Below are 15,534 nucleotides of genomic sequence, written 5' to 3'. Positions count from 1 at the left end.
AGCCGAGGAAGAGTTAATATAAAAATCTACTTCTCCCTTATGAGTTACTTTATATTTTTCCATTAACTTAAAAAAGCCAAACCATATAGGCATACTAAGGTTGACCTCGAAAACCCATTCTTTACAAATTAATTGTATTGGGCCGTCCTATATTAACTCTCCATCTAACTTGAGTTGAAACTGATTTTCGCCCGCTTACAATATATATATATATATATATATGATATATATACTTGATTATATCTATTAGGTTTTTTTTAACTTGTATTTTGTGTTAATTTTATTGTGTCAATTTGATTTTAATTCAAGCTTAACCACTTTGTATTTGTAGGTACTTCTGTATTTGTGTTGGGTATGTGAGTCTAAGTTGGTGCTGCTGAAGACACATTTTCGCACCCATGAAACATTTAAAAATCAATTGATGAGGATCAAATTTGCAAGACTTTCACACCCACGAATTAGCCAGAACTAGAGAAATTATGTTATTTAGATCACATGTTATACCAACCCTTTCCCACTTTAAATACTCAATATATATTTCCCACCAATTCAACCCGAAGAACCCACCTAAGAGTTGAGACAACTGTACCCATTATTGTGAGAGCCAAACACCATCTATTCTCTCAAATCTCCCTCTCACCATAGTCATATCTTTAAGAGATTATTATCCCAAACACAATCATCACTAGCTTGAGTGTTGTGAGTGAATTGGTGTTTTGGGAACCACTAGAGCTTGCCAATTTAAACCATGGTGACTTGAAGATGTAACCAATGCTTGGTTGTAGATCTGGTAAATAAGATAGAGAAAGGACTCAGCAAATTGTTAGTTAGAAGCAAGAGCTTAGAGAGTTCGAATACAAGATTACAGCACTACTTGAGGATTGTGTGGGTCAATTTGCACTGCAACTTTTTATTCTTAGTGGATTGTTTCGATGGCTAGTTGTGGAGAGGTTTTCAACTCAGTTCTCAGGTTTTCCTCTCCGATAACACATTCGATGTTATCTTGGGTTTGCTTCTGTTTATTACTCATTTAATTTGCTTATTATGCTTTTTTATGCAATACTTATCATCCATGTATAGTTTAATTGGCTAATTACATACATTTGAGTCTAATTGTTAGGGTGACATAAAATTGACTTAACCATAAAATTGAAATTTGGGGTCGAAACAATTTTCTATTTTAATTAGGCAATTTCTCGGTTTCTATTTTGATATTTACCAATGAGCTCCTAATGAAATTCCAATTTTATTATACTTTACATCTACTAGACTACTACTTCGATTAATTTGTGTTTTTTTTCTAAGAAATGTAATAACACATTCTTTTATAATTATTAATATGATTTATTATAATTGATACATAAAAAATAGTGTTAGTAATAGACCCAAATAAAAGCGATATTATTGTAACTAAAAGTTTTCACTTTAATAAGTTGTAAAAAAATTTGTGTCCTTATTTTTGCTTCTTCTTCTTCTTTTCTTTTTTCCAAATTATTAAAGAGTGAGTAAGGACATGAGCTTATTAGTAAATAAATTATTTTTTACTAAAATACTTATTTTATGTTAAGGTGGATTTTTTATAAACATCTATAAATATATGCCCTCTAATTTAAAAAAGAATAGATGGTGGATGAGTTCCGTACACTTCCACCCATCTAAGTAACGTGTGTGTAACTTATTAATATTATATAAAAAAATTCGATTTCAAATATATATAATTTCTATATTTATATATTGTCTTGAAATGAAAAAAGAAATTTTGCAACCCTCATTTAAGGGTTTGGCTCCGGTCCAATTCTTTTATAATCCGGACGTGAGATGAGATAATAAACACAGCACAGCAATAAGTATAATTTAATTTTAATTCACGTGATGTGTTCAGTTCAGGTCCAATGCACAAATTTACTATTGTCGGGACTCGGATCCATATATTTAAACTTAATTACATGGATTTACTACAATACTAACTGTTTTTTTTTTATGAATCAGTTAGCTATATTATAATTGTTTATACTTTAAAAAAAAATGTTATTTTATTAAATAGGAGCAAAGAATTAGTGTCCTAAATAACATAGAATATTCGACAATTAAATAATAATTAATAACCGCAAATAAGATAACAATGGAAAGGCTAAAATGATGAATACATGTACCAACAAATGGAGCCTATGGAGGGCGTGGATACCAGAAAAATTCTAACATCACATAAAATGGCATAACTTGTATCATAACTATCCACATAACAGATTGTGAATGGTAAAGAAAAAATTGTGAATTCATGTAAAAGTGCAGAAAGTTAATTAAAGTTTGACACATAAGATAATTGTGACAAAATTTATAGCAATTTATATAGGACTAGAACTCCTCGCAGTTCTATCATTTCAGTCAAAAAGAGAAAAAGAACTACTCATTGTTACTTTACTTACCTAGTTGACTACCCAAACGAGAGAAGATATGTGGAGAGAACTGGGACAGAGCCCGTGAGTTAACAATGCAATGAAAATGGAATTGCTTTGTTTGGTTTAAAATCTATTTGGGATCCGTTTATTTTGCTAAAACTGAAAACTTTTTACTGAAAGTACTATAAATAAATATAAAAGTTAGCTGAAATTAGGGTTGTCCATGGGTCGGGCGGGTCGGGTTTTTGCCCAACCCGCAACCGACCCGTAACAGTTCGGGTGGGTGGTTTTTCAACCCGCAACCGACCCATAGCAGTAACGGATTCGTCGGTTCGGGTCTCCGACGGGTGGTGGTCGGTTTCGGGTGAAACCGATTCATCGGAATTCTTCGAAACGCGACGAGATCTCGCCAGATCCGGCGAGATCTTGCCAGATCCATCCAAGATCCAGTGAGATCCAGTCGGATCAGGCGAGATTTCTGCCAAATCGTGATAAAAAATCACTGGTTCGGCTAAATCCGGTGTTTATTGTGCCAGAAATCGACGGATTTAAGTGAAAAAAGGTGCCGGAATCTGGAAAAAAGTGGCCGGAATCTGGAAAAATGGCCGGATATTGCATGAACTTCGGTTCGGGTCGGGTTTCACGGGTTTTGAACTGAAAAACCGATAACCGACCCGCTGGGTGTCGGGTTAGCAAAGTTGGAAATCGAGTCCGACCGCTGGAGTCGTCAGATCGGGTGGCGGCGGGTCGAACGGGTTGGCCGGGTCGAACGGTTTGCCTGGACACCCCTAGTTGAAATAATACAGTAAGACCTATGAATAGTACCAAAAAAATACAGTGAAGCTCATAAATAGTACCAAAAATAAGTTGAATAATAAAATAAGTTGACTTTTTAATTTGGAACCAAACACACGCTTAGTTCAGTTCCTGTACATTTATCTAGGAATTGACTTTTTTTTTTTTTTTTGATAAACTATCTAGGAATTGACTTGTTCTGCAATAGTGATACCTCAACTGCCCAAATGACTTCCCCTATGTTTGGATGGAGTTACCCTCTCCTCATCCTCCATTTGAAACACAAAACTCCCCTGTGATATTGATTTACGTGGTACATGCAATCACATTAGCAACTTCTTCTTCTCTTTTATGTATATAGACAATCACATTAGCAACTTGTTGTTTATTTTTAAAGGACGTTTAATTTAATTCTTAAAATAATATCATGTGGACGTTAAGCGTTACATTTAAAATTTCAAAATTAAGTTCCATATTTTAAAGTTAAACCAAAGTGTTATGTACTTTTTCTAAAAGAGAAACACTAATATTTTCAACACCTTTGTGTAACAACCAAACAAGCAAACAAAAAATGTATATAATTAACCTTTGCACAAGTAAAAAAAATCATACATGTTGTATAATTTACATTTTAAAATTGTTAAGTTCCACTTCATGTCAACACTAAAATTTACAGCAATCAAAAGAAGTGTTTGTCCTTATTGTTTACACATCCGTTTCCCTTTTTATTAACTTTAAATCGTTATCGATCTCAATTATCTTTTGCACGGACAAAACAGCTGTTGAGGCTAGTCAAGGTGAAGTTCAGTGTGAAATAGCCAATTTAATCAAGGATAATATAAAGGCTTGTCTTCTATCTTAATTTAGTGAGAATTTTATTGCCCCCACAACCTCCCGTGAATTGTTTGTTGTGTTTGGTGTCCTTTACTCCTTTGTTCTTTCAATGAAATCTTCTTATTGAAGAAAAAATAAATATTTAAATTAGGATAAAATATTATTTTTCTTCCTAAACTTTAACAAAAGTTTGTTTTTCGTCCCTAAACTTTAAAAAGTTTTTTTAATAGTTTAGAGACAAAAATAAAGATAAAAAAATAACATTTTCAATAATTTAATGATAAAAAACAAACTTTTAGTAAAGTTTAAGAACATAAATAAAACATTTTCAATAGTTTAGGAACGAAATATGAAATTTTCAATAGTTTAGGGACGAAAAGTGAACTTCTGAAAGTTTAAGGATGAAAAACGAATTTTTGGTAAAGTTTAAAAACCAAAATAGAATCTTATCCTTTAAATTATGTTTTAGTCATTAGTGACATATCAACTTATAAACTCTTTATATTGTAAAATTTATGTTTTCCCTATCATTACATCACATGTTTTACTCAACCCGAAATCTATTTAGTGAAATTGGTTCCCTGTTCTAACATAATTAGTGATAAGCCCTATCTAAATTATCATTTTAGGATAATGCTAAAGTTACAAATTATATATGTGTATATATATATATATATATACATAATGAAACAAGATGCAGCACCTAATTTTTAGGTGAACTGGTGAACCATGAACTACAACCCAAATACCCAATGTTGGGTTTTGCCGTTTTTGTTATAAATTATTGGGTAAATTACAATTAGCACCCTTGAGGTTTGGGATAAAGCCAAACAAGTCCAAAAAATTTCAAAACTAACAGATTTGGTCTTTGATTCATAGGTTAAATACAACATTTTCATTTCTAAGAGCATATGGTTTAGGAACCAAATTGGTTATTTTTTAAATATTTTGGACCTATTTAGTATTAGTTCAAACCTCAAGGGTGACAACTGTAATTTATCTTAAAATTTATTTAATCGAGCTTGAATGCTTTATAATTGTTGGAACTTTCACCACCCTGACAATCTATCTATAACATGGTCCACAGACAATTTCTATTTTGGATTAATGGATTTCCTTCTTCTACTTCTTTTTAGCCATTTCGCTATACTTTAAAAATAATAAAATAAAATAAAGCAACATGATGATGCACAAAAATCACCAATGAGTCTTTTATGCATTTCCCTCCCAATATACATTATTGGGTGCGTAAACTAAACAAATTGATCGTTAAGACAATATTTCTAGCGGCTTCAGGGATGCTTTTCTTTTTTCTTTTCTTTTTTCTTTTTTCTTCATTAGGAAAGAATAAAAACAACCAAAATTACATCTAATATATGTCATGAAATACCAAGAAGGAAACCCATCCAAAGGCATCCTTCAAGGCAGCCACACGAGGCAAGAGAAAAACAAAATAGACCAGGGGTACGTTTGGTTCACTGAATGTGGATTACAACATGAATAGTAATCATTATTACTAGGAATAAAATATGTTGTAATGGAATAACTAAACATATTCATTAGTTTGGTTGTGAGTTGTAATATTAGAATAAAATTTATGATCTATTTTAGGAAATATCTCATTCATACAATTATATTTCCTAGAAAATAATATATTTTAAATTGTAGAGAGATGAGTTATTTTTTAATGATTTTTTTTTTCCATAATTGTTAGGTGGATATGGAAAGTTTATATATTTGGAAATATATTAGTGTTGGAAATTGTTACATATATTAAGGAATAGCTATTACAACCCTTTTGGAGAGGAATAGTTATTCTTCATTTTAAAGAATAGCTATTCATAAGGAATAACTATTCCTTGTAATAAAAATATAACCAAACTATTGAATAGCTAAACCATAGGAATAATTATTACATTACAGTGCCTATTACAGTCTACCAAACGTGCCCCAGGAGTTCAGTGCAAGATCCAGAACACCTATTGGAAGGATATACAAGTATGTGCGTGTGTGTGTGTGTGTGTGTGTGTATATATATATAAATGCATGTAGAGAGAGAGAGAGAGAGAGATGATTCAATGTGTGAAAATCACTAGCCTAACAAACATCATGCTTATCGAGCTAGTATGATGGATTTGAGTTTTGGGCTGCATTTAGCATTTAAAACCATGATGTATTTGAACTTTCGAACAGCTTAATCCAAATGAAATACTTTATAATTTATATCGAATAACATGTTACACTTTGATTATTTCAAATTTACATTAATAGTGTTTTAATCCATCCAGGAATTTCATGGATTAGAAAATTTCTACTTTTATATCCTAGTCAGGCCATTTAAACTAAACATGGAAATTCTTATTAAAACACAACAAAAAACAACTAAACATGGAAATTCAAATTCTTCTCTTTAAATACTTTCACAAATGAACTATTCAGGGTGAATGGTACTTTCAGTCTTGTACAATTTCAATAAAGAAAAAAATCAAGCATTTCTCACCAGGAGAAAAATAGCAAAAGAAAAACTTGATTCAAGCTTACAAGTGCTGAAACTCTCATACATATAGTAAATTGCCTTGGAAGTAGCATATTGGCTATAACCTAGATGGCATAAAACCAGTAAACCAGCCTAAACTCCAAACATCAGATCCATGATTTTAGACACCAAAGATTTTGTTGGGGAAGCAATGGCACCTCCTGACTGCCTAGTATTGGTACTGCCATTTTGAAGATAATAGGGGCGAGAGGGGGCTTTCAATGTGTTCAGTTCTGAGGATTTTGTGGACGGTTGAGGAGGTAAAGTCATAAATCCCTGATTGTTGACCCTTTCACTCAAAGCCTGGCGTTGCATTGGATCCAATGGCTTAACACCTACAATTAGTACCCCATTGATTTGCATGCCATTCTTGCTGAGAGCCTTCTGAGCATCAAATCGATTCTGCACCAACAAAAAAGCAACCAAATCAGTAACACAATTCCAAACTCCAAACTGAGAGGGAGGGGGTCGGGGGGAGGCCAGAAACAAGAGTGGATATTATAACCCCTACAGCAGATTAGGCATTACTGAACCACAAGACCAACAAAGGGGCAAGATTATTGTAGAGATGACATCATATATAAACTTTGCTTGGACCGCTTTTGAAGGCAAATTTTGCTTGTGTTACCAAAAGAAGTACTTCAAAATTCTAATCGAACAAGGTTGTCCATATCATATTTCACATATTATAATACCTCAAGTGCAACAGATGTCCTCAAGCCAATATCAGAAGTTAGATATAGATATGTAATTTCATCTTGATAGTGTATGTACACTATAGATGTAATTAAGACTTTTTTATGTAAAAAACATGACACAGTTTTCCTAATTAACTACATGAAGAAGATTATTGACTTCATGTATTTACAAGAATTGTTTTTCATACAGTGACATGACCAGTTAAGAAATAGTTTATATGCAAATCATGAATCCATGAAACCATGTTTTATCATCACATCAACATAACATACATGATCGTGCTTAACATTGCATGCCATTGAAGTGCTAGATCAGGTCAAGAGTTTCTACTTTCTATCCTAGAGTTAAGAGCATATAAAATGGAAGGATCAATATTATACACTTGTGGCACGTGCATAATCCACTGGAGCATCCAGCCAACAAGAAGCCAGCTTTGAACACAACAAGAATGTGTAGCAGTTTTTCCAGATTTAGCAAATCAAAGCAAAGGAAAAGTTTACAACGGATGACACCTTTGTAAGGTTAGGGTCAACAGAAAACAATTACTAAAATTAGTTATGCACAGCCAGCCTTTTTATAATTATTACTACTTATCAAAATTTATTATTATGATTATTTCTATCACCTTCTGAGCTATTTTATTTTCCCATTTGTCATACAATTCTTATTACGAAACTTGAAAAAAAATGTGCTTTTCACTTGACAAAGTGATAGTAACATCAAAGGCCCAAAGAAAGGGCAGAAAGAAGAGATTGTTGATGTCATATGATAGAAAACCAAATTTATCAAACTTGAAACAACAGTTAAAGAGAACCTGATATAGAATGTGCATCCAGTTAGCTTCTCTTGGACCTGGAACATGTTTCAAAATCACACCACACTTTTCAAACTCCCTCAAAACTAAATTCGTATCAGATGGGGAAAACCTGGAAATAAAAAAGAACAGTATTATAGGCCCACAATGTAATAAGTGTTTATATAAGACTAATAAAAAATAAATAAATGTTTATATGAGGACATTTTATATAATTAAAGAATTGATAAGTAAGGAAATATCACAAACATTGCTTTTAAGGGATTAAGCCTCAAGTAAGACGCTTAGATGCAGACCTAGAAGCTTCAAACAGTAGAACTTCACATTTGAGAGGTGGAAAACACCTTAAGGCATGCTCAACCTTGAGTCTCTTGTCTATCATGTAGAAACAAAGTAGAGCCTTAAAGATGCTTCAATTTTCCCGTATAACCAGCTATAAATTAATATATAGCAATATTGCCTAGATGACTTATTCATTTTGTTCTTGTCAATTTCTACTGAACCCCTGGCGTCCCCCTCAACATAGTCTACTGTGCCTACTTGCTTTAACTTAAAATCCAATCTATTTTCAGTACCAGCTTATGTCTAACTTCTTAAAGCCTCACTTTTTCTAGGTGCCTTTGGACTTTTATCCAACTTATTTTTTAGTAACATAAGCCAATGCAATGAGGTCATCAAAACACACACACTAAAGGGTCAATTCCAATCCAATTTTCATTGATCAACATCCAATTAATAATGTTATATCCACAACTACTTCTCATTCTCTTCCCTCATTCATTACAGTTTTCTCTTTGGATCTACCTTGATTAAAATTCCAAGAACCCCTATGGCCTATTCCCCTAAGCCACCCTATTCAACTTCAAGCTACATAATACAAATCCCCCGTGCTTGATTTTCTTTTACTTCATCCTTAACTTCATAGAGTTTGCATCCTTTATCTCAATTCAATTTTAAACATAATTAACACCATGACTTTAAGATGAGGGCTTTTTACAAAGTTTATAGCTGGAACCAGCTCTAAAAACATAAATATAAATTGCATAGCTATTTCATTTAAAAATGCTCTCCACAAATTTCGGCAACTTTATAAGCATACCAATAAATAGCTTGTAGGAATTGTGAAAATATTAGAGAATAAAGACAAAATTCAACCAGAGACCAATCAGCAACATTTTTAGTATTATAAATCATTGAATCAAATCAAGTAGGCAATTTAGTCTGTTGTATTTGATAAAAAAAAGTAACTCATGTTCTTTTTTCAACAAATCCACAACAGAAGTGTTCATTTTCCTACTGGACAACCAGTAACATTAAAGTCCTTGTTGTTCTCTTATATTGTTAAACATAAAGGAAGTACAAAGCCAATGTACCAAACATGAATAATATAAGATCATTATATTATCACTTTATATCATTTTAGTTATTACTTTAAGGCAAAAATACCATTTTTGTCCTTACATTTTGGGATCACTATCAATTTGGTACCTGTCAATTTAATCCTTGTTATTTTCAACTTGCAATCAATTTTTGTTAGTGAGTTGATGGTATGGACTAAATTGACTGCAAGATAAAAATAACAAGAACCAAATTGACTGCTACCTAAATGTAGGAAACAAATTGACAATGATGCCAAAATGGTATTTTTGCCTTACTTTAACCATGAGAACAATGTGTTGTAAGACCCAATGATCTAAATATGTGTTTTTAACTCTTGAAGAGATAAATTGTATGGCTAATGAGCTCTAGCTCAGACAGCACCCTCCTCCTCCTATAATAAAGGGTGAAGTGGAAGCTTGTGGGTTGCATGTGTAAACTTACCAATAAAAGATGAATTATACAAAAGGTTTAGCATACAAAAAATTGTATAAGATTAAGCAGAGACTGCCATAAGCATATAAAATTCAATTGCTTCATAGATTAATGGAAATTTCATGTAACGGTGTTCTGATAAAAATATATATGGACTAGTAACCAATCTGTATAGTTCTTTTTTAAGACAGAAATCTTACGTAACCCATATAACTAAAAAGTGTTTCTAGCATGTCAGACTCAAGTATAAAATTATTTTCAAGGCCCCAACTCCATCAACCTTTTAATTATTGAGGCAATCAGTGAAAATTATGTTGTTGGCTACAATGACAATTTGTAGACTATCTTTCTGGAAAGCATCATTTTCTAAAGATTTCGCTTGATATGAAATGTTTGGATTATAAGTAACAGACAGGTATGAAACAAAAGAAAGGATAAAACATTACCCATAGACAGTAACCCATTCTTCCTCATTGAGGTCACCTGTGGGCAAGCAATTCCTCTGTACCTCCGGTCTTGCAACTTCCCTTGGGGGTGGAAGTGTGATCAAAGCACCAGGCTGAACCACACCCTCAACAGGCGAACTCTTACCTTTATCTTCTTGCTCACTGCCACTCTTTGCAGGTGACCACCAATTCAAACCCGCTGAACCCTGTTGGTTTTGCTGTGCACCCATCAGGGCATAAGAAGTGCTTGCCTCTGATTTGTTTTTACCTGGAGTTGAGATGTCCCGTCCGGAACTCTGGACAGGAGTTCTGGGGTCTGATTTGGCTTCTGGAGATAATGGGTAATCTGGAATCCCAGATTCAGGAGAAAAATCTGACCGGTCTTCCAAGGTGAAAACAGGAGGAGGCGGAAGATCTGACCCAGCAAAATTCTCACGCCACAGGGCAGATACTGCTGCTGCCTGACCTGGACTTGAAAACTTCCCTCTCCGGGCAGAAACTGGAGATGCCAAATCTTGAAAAAACAACGACTGCCTCCCAGATCTGGGAGTTCTCTGTACTGTGGTACTCATCTTACAATATTTTTAGAATGAAATGCAGCCTCTGCAAACCAGCACAAAACTAATTACCCCTCCATTTAGTTTCTACAAAAATAACAAGTAGACCAATATAAAGGTTCTAGTCTCAAGTTAGAGTATGGTCATTCCACAGGGCACAGTACACCCCAAAAAACCAAAACAAAAAATCCATTTATTCCTGAGCTCACAAATGAATACTAATTCATTCAATGATTTAAATTAGCATTCCTTTTCATTTCTTTCTCAGCAACATACGACAACAACAACCAAGCTTAATCTCGAAATTTTGGGGTCAGCTATGGATCCTCAATAGATTATTTAGGGTCAGCCATTTATATTTCTCAGCAACACAATATATAATCAACTGAACAAGGACTACACGCTTTTTTTTTTATTAAAGGTGAAGAAGCAGTAAAGTTAATCCAGCTTAGGAAGCTAAAATTCATTCATTGATATCTACTAGAAATACTAACCACAGTATTCAAATCAACCAAAAACCCTAAGCAGCAATCCACATACAATTCACATTTTTCTTAATTCTCTCAGCAACCATAGCAAACAAAATACAAACCAATCACACAAATAAATAAACCTTCGAAGCGATCCCCTCTCATTTGGTTTGCGAGAAAAAAGAAGGAGAAAAGCAAGAGAACCATCTAGAACCTACGAACTATTGAGTACCTAAGTTAACACTCTCACAGCTTTTTTTTCCTCCTAAACCAACTTCTTCACTAAGCTAAACAGTGAAACTTCAGAAAACTCAAAAATCGTGACCCGACAAAATCAAAACTCAATTTTCTCTTCTTTTCCTTCGTTTTTCTCTGCAACCAAACAAGAACTATAGATAGATAGATAGATAGATAGATAGAGAAAGCGTACCTGGCGAGAGAGAGATTAGGGTTTTGGTGAAATGGGTTGGTTTGTAATGTTTTGATATTGGGGTTTTTTCCTTTTTTTTTTTTTTTTTTTTTTTTTTTTTTGCTGAGCTAATTTTCCCTCCCAAAAGTTATAGAAGCAGAGCTCAGCGCAGAGCTTGTAGTTGTAGTACCAAATGGAACCAAAAACGAAAACGATGTGTTTTTTAAAAATGAAACAAAGGAACTTTTATTTTGAAACCCTAAAACCTATTTCCAAATTCAAATTTGATCTTGGAAAGGGTTTTGGTGGAAATGACCAAAACACCCTCTTCCTACTCCGTTTTGGTCAGCTGCTTTGCCATCACTCATTCACGCTACTTTTGCTTTTACAATTATAAAGATACAATTACAAGGTGTCAAGGTTTCAATAATAAAATTACCAATAAACTTATTACACCTAAAAATCACAAGAACTTAAGACTAAAGTACCATGAGAGAAAGCAAATTACTATGAGGCGCCTTAACGAAAACTAATTAGAAATAAGATCATGTTAAGGTGTATCGAAAAACACTCATTAAGGTAGAATTTAATAATGTAGTCGAGCTACTTTTATAGAGAGTCTAAACCATTTTCAACCTTAAACTCTTTACTATTTTTCAATGTAGGTTTAATCTCTTTAAAGCCTTCTTAATGGGTGGCTTAAACACCTCTTGTCCAATATAACTAGAAACTTACTAGGAATGAAATCGTTATACCAAATAGGCTTGATTTAATAAGTCAAATTGTATCCTTAATTTATAGCACCACCTTAAAAAGAGAAAATTGTTAGAGCACTAGCATTGGGAGGTGTTAACACCCCCCAATTGCTATTTTACAACCTAAGCCACCCAAAACCCACTTCATCCGAGTTTGTAAACTTTAAAAAATTTGCAACCTATGAATAGTAAGGTTGCATATATGCAACCTTACTGTTCATAAGTTGTAAAAATATATATATTATTTTAATATGTGGTTGTGTGTGAAGAGAAAAGGTGAATGGGGGAAAGAAAGAGAGAATAATATTTTTTATTCTTTTATTAGATAGTTTATATTATTTTATTGGGTTATATGTAAAAATAAAAACTAGATGTAGGATGAGTTGTAAAATGAGTGGGTAAAATAGATAAAGTAATGTTTGAGGATATAAAATAGTTTTTTTTTTTTTTTTTGGCATCCCCAAATGCTAATGCTCTTGAGCACTAGCATTAGGGGTGCAAACATCCCCCTAGTTGCTATTTTACAACCCAAGAGAGCAAAAACCCACTCCATCCGGGTTTGCATACCTAAAAAAATTTGCAACCTATAAATAGTAAGGTTGCATATATGCAACCTTACTATTCACAAGTTGTAAAAAAAAAAAATATATATATATATATATATATATATAGTCTTGGGGTTGTGTATGAAGAGAAAAAAATAATGGGAGGAAAGAGAGAGATAAGAATATTTTTTATTATTTTATTAAATAGTTTGTATTATTTTATTGGGCTGTATGTAAAAATAAAAATTGGAATGTAAGATGAGTTGGTAAAATAGATAAAGTAGTGTTTGATCATGCAAAATAAGTTTTTTTTTTTTTTTTTTTTTTTTTTTGCATCATCGGATGCTAGTGCTTAGAAGGTATATGTAATGGTCTTAGGGGTATTACACTCATTTGGGTGAGGTCTAAGACAATCTGGTATCTAGACGAGTATCAACATTTGGTTGCTGCTCAATAGGATGACTGATTTTTTGCTTCTGGTTGATAGGGCCCTTGGCTTTATTGTAATAGGGTAATAGTTTCTTTTGGCGTGTCTGGTTTTTTTGTCCCCCGGTTTTGAGTTATGGGGTTTATACTTGTATTTTGGGTTTGACCTTTCTTTCTTTTTAATAATATTTTCTAGCGTTTATCTCAAAAAAAAAAAAAAAAAAAAAAAAAAAAAAAAAAAAAAGACAATCTGGTAATTTTTGGAAGAATCAAAGTGTAATTATGTCAGATTGGAGGGGGCTAAGTGTAATTATAATAAATAAATAAATAAATAAAAGTGCTGGCAAGATTGTAAATATGTGACATTAATGAAAATATGCAGGCAAAATTGTAAATATATGAAATCTTAGGGTTTAAAGAGTAATTTCATTTAAAATGTGGTAAAATTGTAAATATGTGAAGTTGTAGGGGCCTAAGGTGTAATTTTGTGAAAGTATGAGGATAAAATTTTGAAAATGTGAAAATTGTAGGTTTAAAGTGAAATTTTGTGAAAGCATGAGAGTAAAATTTTTAATATGAAATGTGTAATTTCATGAAAGAATGTGGATAAAGTTTTAATTATGTTAAATTATGAGTCTAAATTGTAATTTTGTGATAATATGTGGGCAAGATATTAAATATGTGAAGTTGTGGGCTAAAGTATTGTATAGTAAGGTTTCATTACCTCATGGACCTATGGGTTTAGGCCCTGCTTCTTGTTAGCATTAGTTTAGGAAATATTTTCAAAAGTTTTTTATAAAAAAATACAAAAGCAAATTTTTTTTTTTCAATTTTTTATATTTTCTATAAAAATAGTATCAAAACTTTCTTAAAATGTCTCATTATTAAATGTCCTAAAGACACCTGATAACTGAATCCTTATAAGTTTATATATTATCTTATTTTGTTTCCTGATAACTAGACCCTTATAAGTTTATATATTATCTTATTTTGTTTTAAGAGGAAGTTAAAAAATTAAAAATAAAGAAGAAGGCAAAGTTGGATTTATTGACATTAGATTAGATTTTTTTTTTTTTTTTTTGGGTGCATTATTACCGTTGGTGCTGCTTGTTCCTACTTTCGAGGTAATTTAACGTTGGATAACATGCGGAAAACAGGTTTGCAATAAAAAGTTATTAAAAAAATTAATTGTTTTTTCTTTTCAAAAGTTTTTTAAAATGTTTTATAAACAAGTTTCCTTGGCCATCCATTAACTTTTCCCAAGTTTATATACTATAGAGCACTAAATTAACATGGACTAATCTGCTTGCTATTAACTATTAAGCGATCGTATTTGCTATAATATTGACCCTCTTGAGCCATAATATATTTAACATGTGGTAAGGGATTGTTGCTTTTAGTTGATGTATGAGTAAGATGTGCTCTTATTGGACCGTGATGGATTCAAAGGGTCTTGCCTTCACAAAATCCATGCATGTCACTTAGAATCTGTTTGGAAACAATTTATTTAGTTGAAACTGAAAACTTTTTGCTATTAATTATTAAGTAATCGTATTTGCTACAATACTAACCCTCTTGAGCCATACTATATTTAACATGTGGTAAGGGATTGTTGCTTTTAGTTGATGTGTGAGTAAGATGTGCTCTTATTGGACAGTGATGGATTCAAAGGGTCTTGCCTTCACAAAATCCATGCATGTCAGAGTCTGTTTGAAAATAGTTTATTTAGTTAAAATTAAAAACTTTTTGTTAAAGGTAATGTAGATAAAGCTAAAAATTAGTTGAAATAGTGTAGTAAAACACATGAATAGTATCAAAAAGTGCAATGGAACCCATGAATAGTAACAAAAATAAACTGAATAGTAACAAAAATAAGTTGAATAGTAAAAAAAAAAACGGCCTTTTTCATAGAAGGCCAAACGCAACCTTAAAATAAAAAATAATAATAATAATAATAATAAAAAAAAAAAGAGGATTTGGTTGCAGCACCTTTATATCAGTATTAATTGCCTTTTAAGGTGCCCAATGTAGATCTCC

At 32.4% G+C, this 15,534-nt stretch overlaps 1 protein-coding gene across 2 annotated transcripts; it reads right to left on the bottom strand.

Moving 5' to 3' along the window:
* Positions 1 to 6,411: 6,411 nt before the first annotated feature.
* Positions 6,412 to 12,049, bottom strand: LOC126725386 (nuclear pore complex protein NUP35). 2 transcript variants are annotated; one of them, XM_050430085.1, is made up of 4 exons: positions 11,793 to 12,049; positions 10,336 to 10,938; positions 8,078 to 8,189; positions 6,412 to 6,966 (listed from the first exon to the last, which is right to left on the bottom strand). In XM_050430085.1, exons 2-4 carry the CDS (start codon positions 10,905 to 10,907, stop codon positions 6,658 to 6,660), a joined length of 993 nt encoding a protein of 330 aa, XP_050286042.1. In that variant the 5' UTR covers positions 10,908 to 10,938; positions 11,793 to 12,049; the 3' UTR covers positions 6,412 to 6,657. The 2 variants fall into 2 exon arrangements, with proteins under 2 accessions (XP_050286042.1, XP_050286043.1); XM_050430086.1 differs by lacking the exon at positions 11,793 to 12,049 and having other exon boundaries at positions 10,336 to 10,957.
* Positions 12,050 to 15,534: the final 3,485 nt, after the last annotated feature.

The sequence above is a fragment of the Quercus robur genome, chromosome 5 (genome assembly GCF_932294415.1).
Source record: "Quercus robur chromosome 5, dhQueRobu3.1, whole genome shotgun sequence".
NCBI classification, from domain to species: domain Eukaryota; kingdom Viridiplantae; phylum Streptophyta; class Magnoliopsida; order Fagales; family Fagaceae; genus Quercus; species Quercus robur.
The sequence above is the reverse complement of the archived record's forward strand: the minus strand, read 5'-3'. Positions and strand labels throughout refer to the sequence as shown.

Excerpts from the sequence above, each read along its gene's own strand:
- LOC126725386 (XM_050430085.1), bottom strand. The coding sequence starts at position 10,907 with ATGAGTACCACAGTACAGAGAACTCCCAGATCTGGGAGGCAGTCGTTG. Across the intron at positions 8,190-10,335 it reads GAATGGGTTACTGTCTATGG|GTTTTCCCCATCTGATACGA; the intron begins GTAATGTTTTAT and ends TTTTATTTCCAG. Across the intron at positions 6,967-8,077 it reads GGATGCACATTCTATATCAG|AATCGATTTGATGCTCAGAA; the intron begins GTTCTCTTTAAC and ends TTGTTGGTGCAG.